Source organism: Triticum urartu, chromosome 1 (genome assembly GCF_003073215.2).
Source record: "Triticum urartu cultivar G1812 chromosome 1, Tu2.1, whole genome shotgun sequence".
Classification (NCBI taxonomy): domain Eukaryota; kingdom Viridiplantae; phylum Streptophyta; class Magnoliopsida; order Poales; family Poaceae; genus Triticum; species Triticum urartu.
The window spans coordinates 466,615,849-466,624,227 of record NC_053022.1 but is presented as its reverse complement, the minus strand read 5'-3'; the positions used below and the strand labels follow the sequence as shown (position 1 = coordinate 466,624,227).

Below are 8,379 nucleotides of genomic sequence, written 5' to 3'. Positions count from 1 at the left end.
GGGATGTGTTTTCTGGAACGTAATAAATGAGGTGTCGTTGTATGTGGACGGTATACGGGCATGTATGGTTTGGTGTACGTACAAAATGTAGGGGGACAGCGACGGACGAGATGGTCTGTTTTGGGGCTTCGGTTATGTTTCAAAGTGTACCACTGGTACATCCACATAGGTTAACTGTGCGCCGCTGTCGCCGTCGGCGGACGGCGACACCGACACATGGTGGGGAAGTTCCGTTTGTGCGGGCTAGCTAACTCATTTATTACGAGACCGTCCTAGCGACCCCGTCCATATCTGCTCATTTATCCCCACAAAGTCGAGAGGAAGAACCCTAGGTACACCTCATGGAGAATGCCAACCAAGGTGTGGATCCGCACGTGCTTGATATAGTCAATTGCCCGGATTGTGGAAGGCGGGTGGTGACGTTTATGGCGAGGCGCGGCCATTTTGCGGGCAAGAGGTTCTACAAGTGCCGCAACCACAACGTAAGTGGATCTTGGTTGGAAGTTTCTTTGCCATTTTTTTAGGTTTTTCTCTATCTTACTCCACTTTTCCAATCCATGGCAGCTGGGGAGAGGCGGGTGTGATTTCTATTGGTGGCAACAAGCATATGCGGAGCACTTGGCTGGGCTTGGACCGGTCGTGCCTCCATTGGCGCAGATCAATCAGGGAGAAAATGGCATCGGAGGAGCAGATCAAGGTGGTCAGATGCAGCCAGCGGATCTAGCGGGAGGCCAGCAGATCGGAGGGCTGGATGCCTCCAACATGGCATCCACGGCGGCCGATGTTGCAAGGTCTTCGATCCGCGTGGTGGCTGTTGGTCGGCGTCAGGAAGCCATAACTCTTGATCCCGCATTTATCAATATGGTCATGTCTGTCGGCAATATGGCTATTTGCATTGCCATCCTTTACTGGTTGTGGCTGCAATCGTGATCGATGCGCTTGATGAGTCGATCCAATATTAGCAGCTTATGGATGCTTAGTAGGTGTCAAGGGTTAAGTAGTATTAGTGGTGTGCGCGTGTTAGCCATATGCTTTTGGCTTGGTAACCTTGTTGCTTGTACGTTTGGACCTATGGCTAGTTTTATTTAATGAAATGTTGGTAATGTAGACGTAATGATGGACAACATCTGTAGTATGTTTCCTTCTTTAAAAAATTCAGCAATGAATGCTTTTATTGCATGCAGTCCACGTGGATGGGGGGCACCTACCCATGTGCCTACAACAACTAGCGTTTTGAGCCATGAAGTAACACGTACCACAGAGTCGGGGAGTTTCAGACGGTGATGTTACTCACCAACCACCCGGCTCGCAGCTGTTTTCATTTCCCCAGCCCCATTCACATTCCCATCGACTTGCCATAATGAATGCTCTATGCCAGGTGTAAAGCTTGAAGGTTGCTTTCTCTCAACCAGGGGGTGTGCTGGTGGGGGTTCTCGAATTGCAATGTTGGTCTAGATCTGGCTGAGTAGCTCGATCCAGACGAACTCATCTGCGTGAATCGGCCTCTTGTTCTAAAGTCTTGGTTCACGGGCGTCTACGCGAGATCGTCAGGTATGCGAGTTGTAAGTTCTGACTCTGTTTTCCTTGCAATGCTTCTGTATAGTTAGATCTGAGGTCTGGATTCTTTTTGGAGGTGTGATCTAAAACATGTTAATGCTTTTTGAAGGTTAATAGATGGAGGAAGAGGATGAAAACCATGGGTGGGGAGGCGGAAGTCATGAGCAAATAGAATTTACTTGTGGTGTTGCTAAAATTCAAGGAGATGTTTTGGATGATCAGATAGGGCTGACTTTGTGGCTATCTGTCAAGCATGTAGTCAAGGTCGTCACAAGATTTGATGAGTACAAGAGATGGCTTGTGTCTGAGATTGGTTTTGACGGTATGCTCAAACTTCCAATGCTGGGGAAGATGGATTTAAGGATGAGTGCGTGGATTATGCGGAAGGTGAAGGTTAAGCTGCGCACAATAGTTGTTGATGAAGATAGGGTGATTCCTTTTGTCCCAGAGGATTTTCACAAAGTTTTTGGGGTGCCATGCGGCAACCGTGCTGTTCGTGGAAGGGACCGCGAAATCAAGACTGCAGCAGTAGAGTTCATTAAGCTGACAATTGGGATGAATGCATCACCTGCTCACAATTTGAAGGCGGCAAAAGATTTTCTCAGTAGGGATATAACAGAGGACTCAAGCAAGATTGAGAAGGATTGTTTCCAGATTTCTTTTGTTATCTTTGTGATGGGTTACGTATTGTCATCGAGCACAAAATACGAGCACATGACGATTGACTTTTGGGGCGCTCTTGCCAATACTGAATTAATATCTCAATTTAATTTGTGCGAGTATGCCATTGATAATCTCATGGCAGCCGTGATCAAGTTGCAGATGGAATATCATAACAAGGCACAAGTAGTTCATCTTTCCGGATGTCATTTGTTCTTTCAGGTATGTTATATGTGGTTGTTGACTCGAATACCCTTTTTTCTTGAAACTGAGCAATCCATTTGTTTTGTGAGCAGATTTTCTTGTTGGACAACATTGATCTTGGGATTTTCAACATGATACATTCTGTATTCCCGCGAATCCAGTGTTTTGACTATAAAACGCTTCGTCAGATGATTACGATGGCGCGGTGCGAGCAGCGAGGGAGTATAACCTATGTCCCTGGTGTTGTAAGTTCCTGATCAATTTTTTGGGTATGGTGCAGACTAATAATATGGATAAGCCCTTTTACACGGACTCATTTTTTGTGTGTGTGTTTGCAGCTGCGGCCAGCAGATTCTGTGTGCTATGTCTGGGTCTTTGCGGCTAGCCCATTGTGTATGGAAGGTAAATCATGTCCATCTTCACCGAAGCAACCATCTTCAAGGATGTCTGTGACACCTAAATATCAGACATCAAAGGTTCGTTTAGATGGGAAGACAGGGCCATTCAACTATCTTGGGGACCCTATGGCTGCGCATAAGTTAGTGGGTCCAAGTGATTTTAGCAAGTATGTTCGTCAGATTTGCAAAGATGATCCGGTATTTGCTATGTCATTGTTGTTTCCCTTTTTTGTCTGTTGATGTTTTTAGATATTCATTTAGCAGGATGACTGTGTCCAACAGGCCCTGCGGGAGTTGAGCCTCATGTTGAAGCAGCACAATGCCAAGTGCATGTTGAGCACGACATTGTTAAGGAACCAGTTGCAGTCTGACATGTTCTTTTTTGCGGAAAAAATGGTTGAACTTGTGAAGGACCGATGTAGATGTTATTCAAATCGAGGATTGTCGAAGTGTATTAGTCTCCAGAACGCTGGTTTGTATTGTTCAAGTGCTTATATATAATGTTAGTCATGATTTACCGCAATAAATATTACAAAGCATTTTCTTTTTCATAATTTCAGTTTTGTTTTTCTTTTCATGTTTTTTGTCTTATGTGCATGTATACAGATGCGGCTGGTAATCACCGCAGGACAGTTTTTGAAGTTGGCCGTCGTCTTGATATGGGTTGTGATGAAGGTATCATGTAATAGTGCCTTTGTTTTTTAGATTCATCTACTGTAGGGCAGGTACACTGTACGGTTTTGTAAAATGTTAATTTGGTGCTATGTTATTATGCATCAGTCCCCAGAAATTCAAATGTTGAGGAAGGCCAGCAAAGAATGAAAAGGATTTGTGTTGAACAGAACAAAAACAAAGGTGGTATATATTTATTGGATTTTCTAATTATATATGAAATATATGGAACACGCATGGGTGTAACATATATATTTATGATATGCTGAATTGTCGCAGAATTAGCAGAGGGCGAGGCGCGGAATGAAGATGATGCCCCTGTGTACAACAATCCCGTGGTGGAGAGAGAACCAGATGATACGACGAAGATGTTTGAAGACAGAATTGTAGTCTATGCATAGACTATCGCTGAAATGGTTAAATCTCTATATGATACAAATGCAGAGGAGGCAAATTGTGTTCACTTTCATTCAATGGAGGCTAAGTTACCTAGGCTTAGGTATGTAATGTTGGCAAGTTTTTGCACTGATCCATGGTCAAGGGGATATGTCCCGCAACCGCCTCCAATCCCGTTGGTAGAAAAGTTCAATGACTGGATAGCTGGTCAGAAAGACCTTGATTTGAATAGTTATTTTTACATGTGTCAATTTCCATTTTTTTTGCTGCTCATTTTTCACATTGTTTAACATGTTTTTTTCAATATCTTAGCATTTGGTTCCTGCACGCATCGCCAAGGTTGTTGAGGGTAAATGATGTATGTGTTCAGCAGTAGATTGTTGGATCGCATGCTCTTGATCATGAGGTTACTACTCTTCTTCTGCGGAGGTTTCATCAGCTTGACATTGGGCTTGGGGGAGTAAATACATATATGATGTGGAAGGAAGTTCTTGAACCAGATTTTTCGGTGCGTTCATTTTGTACTACACATATCATTTGTTTATTCAGCACAATACGGTTCAGCAATGTACATTGTAATGTCAAATAATGGATTTCCCCCCACAACAGACGCACGCTCTTGCTGGGGAGAAAGTATTGCACGTGAAAGCTGTCCAGGGTGTACTTGCGCAAGCGATTCATGATATAACAACATGTAGGATGGTAAGCTCATGTGCCTGTTGGAAGCTTTTTTTATGGGAGTATGCATAATTGTTCTCATTTTTATAACATTTCTAAAATGATGCAGTTTTTTGTCCCTACCGTGCTCGATCAAGGGTGGGCGGCGTATATGTGGGACATGATGAGGAAGGAGATTCATGTCCTCGACCCTTTATGTCGCAAAGTTATAGGTGCAGAACAACGTAAGCTCATGCATGAGGAGGCAGTTTCACAAATACATGCTGCATTATTCGGCTGCTTGAATGAATACTTTGCAAAGTGGCATTGCACATCTGAAAGTTGGAAGCGCAAGTTCCCAAAGATTACAAATGACATTTTCACAAGGTATTTGGGTAATTTGGAAATCAATGTTTCAGGACAAAGGAATGATTTTGTTAATGTTATTTTATGTTTTTCATGTCTTTGTTCTTGTAGGGATGAGTCTGGAATATGCATGATGCATGCAATTAGGAATTACAGTGGGGAGAAGATGATGTGTCCACTGACGAAGGTAATTGATCGTGTCTGAATCTTTTGTATTTTTTGTATTAAGAAATGATTTCAGTTTGACTATATAGCACTTTAAGAGCTCAATAAGCGGTTGATTTTGAAATATGCAGAATAATATTGCAAGTTTTAGGAAAGTGGTTGCATATGAGGTTTTCCGGTTACGGGATGATCAAGGTGAATTCATGGCTGACGATGTTCTGCGTGCTACATTTGATGAACCCGAGGAATGATTTGCATGAAACAGGTTTATGTGCTTCGGGTGTTGGGTTTTATCACCTAGGAGTAAGTAAATAATGTGGTAAGACGAGTGCACTGAGATGAAGGAAATGCTGAAAATCATGTACTGTATATGTATGCGATGTATGATGGACTATGTTTCAAGTAATAATGTTGTACTTTTTATTTAAATGTTTACGGATGTGAACAAATAGTTTAATGTCTCAACAGCACTAGATGGAAGTTGTATGGCCATTGTAAGCGAAATGTTTTCAATCAACTCTAGTTCTTGCAATTTTAAATGTTCTTGCTTTTCAAATGCTTTTTTCTAAAAGTTTGCATCAGCATTTTTAGCATGTGGTGGTAAATGGAAGTTGGTTTTTGTAGAGGAGGGGTGGTGGGTAGGTTGTGGATTGCAATGGTTCTCACATCACTTGCTGTCGGATAGGATATTTTGCTTGTTGTCTTTATCAAAGGAAATGTTGATTTTTTATGTGGGATTTTAATGAAATGTGCAATAGTTGTATTGTCAGAATTTTTTGTGTAGTTGATAGAAGAAAGCTTGTTGGCGTACAGGGAATATAGCATGTTGCCACGGAGTTTCAGTGATTATGTTTTGCGGAAATTCAATTTTTTCAACTTTTATTGGTGCTCATCAAAACATGGTTAATTAAATATACAACTTTTTTATTTTGTTGTATCATATTATGTGTGTACGTACAAAAGTTTGTTTTTCATATGATGTCGTACGCAGGTAAATGGGTAATGGAGAAATGGATGGGAGGGACATGCGTTTATTGGGTTTGGTTTTTTTGGGTGGGGGTGTGCTGTTGGGAGGAGGGTATGGGAGTAATGGATGGGAAGATGAGTTCTGTGGTATTTTTCATGAGTTCCGTGTTTTTTTAAATGGCCGAAGTTAATTTACCGACATGTTTAGCTGTTTTAATTTCTTGCGATTGTAGTGAATTTGGTTTCCCTTTTATGCAAGTTGAATGACATGGTATAACTGGTGTATTCAAAAAAATTCAGGAGCAGTTGATGCATGAAGGCAACCTAAGAATATATGCAAGATATGTGCAAGGTCAAGGGCATGGTAAATGTAGGTATGCATATAATGTTTGTTCATCAGCATGATGCTAGTTTGATCATAGAAAGGTAAGTGCGTAGTAGTAGAGGCAGCTCCAGATAAAAGTCATATTACATGAACATACTACTTAGTTCATAATCCGACGGTGGTCATCAACATAATTAGGCTAAAAGTCGATGATGTACACCATAACTAGGCTAAAAGTCTTGCCAATTAACTTCATTACATAGTGGAATATAGAATATATGAGCCATAGTACGCGTAGCGGTCGCGGTGACCGACATCATAATGGTTTGTTCAACCAGGAGTGATGCGCGTCCATAGCTTCTCTCATTCATGAACATTTTGCACTGGATTTAGGCTGCCTTCTTTTGTAGTAACATTGAACGGTGGATTTAAGCATGGTCATCCCCGTACATGTTGTCTGGGAGGCGCTCTTGGTTCCCCGTCATGTGGAGAACCTCATATGCCAGCTGCATATTCAGGTATCCAATTAAAGCCTGTAGATAGCATTAGATTGTGGCTAAGCATTTTTGTTTATGGGTGTTTGAATTCTTTCTAATGTATATTCAAGAGGTTTATAAGCTTACAGGGGTTGGCATTATATGGATTCTGGAACCGTTGTACACCTTGATGTAGTTTAGGACGTAGAAGCCACTCTCAGAACTGAAAGGTTTCAAGTCAGAAACTCATTACTTAGGGGGAAGACAAGTTTTTGTGGAAATCCGACCCTTAAGTAGTTTTGTTGGGTTAACTTAGGAATTGCAGTTGGCGTGCATGCCATAGGTATATTTGTAAGTCCAGGGAGATGTAGGGAAATGCCAGTCTGGACAACATGCATGCAGGCATGTGAATAGGCGACGCATGATGCGCTTGCATATTTCTTTGTGCTTGTCTTCTAGCGATCCTGGTGGGGAGGTGGTAAGCATGGGATCCATTATGCGTAGAGTTCTCGCAGTGATGTCAATCTCATAAAGACACCACCCCTTTGCGACCTCGAGTATAACAAAAATCTAGTTGTTGATACAGGGGACACAAAGTTTTAATTGTTGTTAGTATGCATTTCATCATGTTTGAAAGGCATAATAAATAAGTAGGCAATTTGTATTGGCATTTGGATTTGTTGGACTTACTTTCGTGCATTCCTCCAGCTTGTAATTAAGGTTTTCTTTGTTGAACATCCAGTACCACTACAAAAAAAGACACATCCGCGACATTTTGGGCCGAACGAATTTTTTCTGTCATACATATGACACTTCTATGACGATAATTGTGACTGTAAGTGCATCTAGTGCCACCCCTAGTTGGTTTTGGAGTATTGACGACAAACCTAGTTGAGGGACTAATGTGTTTGTGAGAATTGCAGGATAACACAGGTAGAAGTCCCTCATTGATTCGGTTTTCCTACCAGAGATGACCCCTAAAAATGTATGAAGACATTGAAGTCAAAGGTGGTATATGAAGATATTCACATTTAAGACTATGACAAGAGAAGACACCACATGAAGCCTATGGAGCTCAAAGACTTAGATCTTTCGTAGTTCTCTTTCTTCTGTGTTGAGTCATAGGAACCACCGTACTGTTAAGTGGGGTCCAAGAGAACCAGTCAGAATGACTGAAGTGATGCTTAAACAAAACCTATGTCTTCGAGTGAAGACTTTGAGAGCGAATCTTGTCCAGAGTCAGGCAAGTCAGCTTTGCTTGAAGCCCAAGTAAAGTTGCCGTGTGTGTTTGAAATCTGACCGTTGGAACACGTGTCAGTTCCTTAGTGACCCAGGGTCATTTCGGACAAATCAGGTCGGGTTGCCAAGTGGCTATAAATAGCCCACCCCCTACAACCATAAACGGTTGGCTGCTCAGATTCAGAGTACGGCTTTTGTCGTTTGAGAGCAACCCACCTCCAAGCCTTTGAGAGAGAATTCCTTGCGGGGATAAAGCCCTAACCACCCAGAGCCAAAGAGAATTAGGCATCACTTAAGT

The 8,379-nt window shown here is 42.0% G+C and overlaps 1 protein-coding gene across 2 annotated transcripts; it reads left to right on the top strand.

Annotated features, from left to right (window-relative positions):
- The first annotated feature begins 275 nt into the window (after positions 1-275).
- On the top strand, positions 276-5,524 carry LOC125519771. Of its 2 annotated transcripts, XM_048684534.1 has the most exons (14): positions 276-482; positions 565-1,551; positions 1,667-2,439; positions 2,514-2,666; positions 2,760-3,017; positions 3,102-3,291; positions 3,426-3,494; positions 3,600-3,674; positions 3,771-3,990; positions 4,200-4,395; positions 4,497-4,589; positions 4,675-4,931; positions 5,022-5,097; positions 5,207-5,524. In XM_048684534.1, exons 3-9 carry the CDS (start codon positions 1,675-1,677, stop codon positions 3,890-3,892), a joined length of 1,632 nt encoding a protein of 543 aa, XP_048540491.1. In that variant the 5' UTR covers positions 276-482; positions 565-1,551; positions 1,667-1,674; the 3' UTR covers positions 3,893-3,990; positions 4,200-4,395; positions 4,497-4,589; positions 4,675-4,931; positions 5,022-5,097; positions 5,207-5,524. The 2 variants fall into 2 exon arrangements, with proteins under 2 accessions (XP_048540491.1, XP_048540500.1); XM_048684543.1 differs by lacking the exons at positions 3,771-3,990; positions 4,200-4,395; positions 4,497-4,589; ... (1 more) ...; positions 5,022-5,097; positions 5,207-5,524 and having other exon boundaries at positions 3,102-3,321.
- The last annotated feature ends 2,855 nt before the right edge of the window (positions 5,525-8,379 follow it).

What these genes read in the sequence shown, in the direction of transcription:
- LOC125519771 (XM_048684534.1), top strand. Translation starts at nt 1,675, where the DNA reads ATGGAGGAAGAGGATGAAAACCATGGGTGGGGAGGCGGAAGTCATGAG. An exon ending in TAACCTATGTCCCTGGTGTT is followed by an intron (nt 2,667 to 2,759) that starts GTAAGTTCCTGA and finishes GTGTGTTTGCAG; the next exon opens with CTGCGGCCAGCAGATTCTGT. An exon ending in TGATATGGGTTGTGATGAAG is followed by an intron (nt 3,495 to 3,599) that starts GTATCATGTAAT and finishes ATTATGCATCAG; the next exon opens with TCCCCAGAAATTCAAATGTT.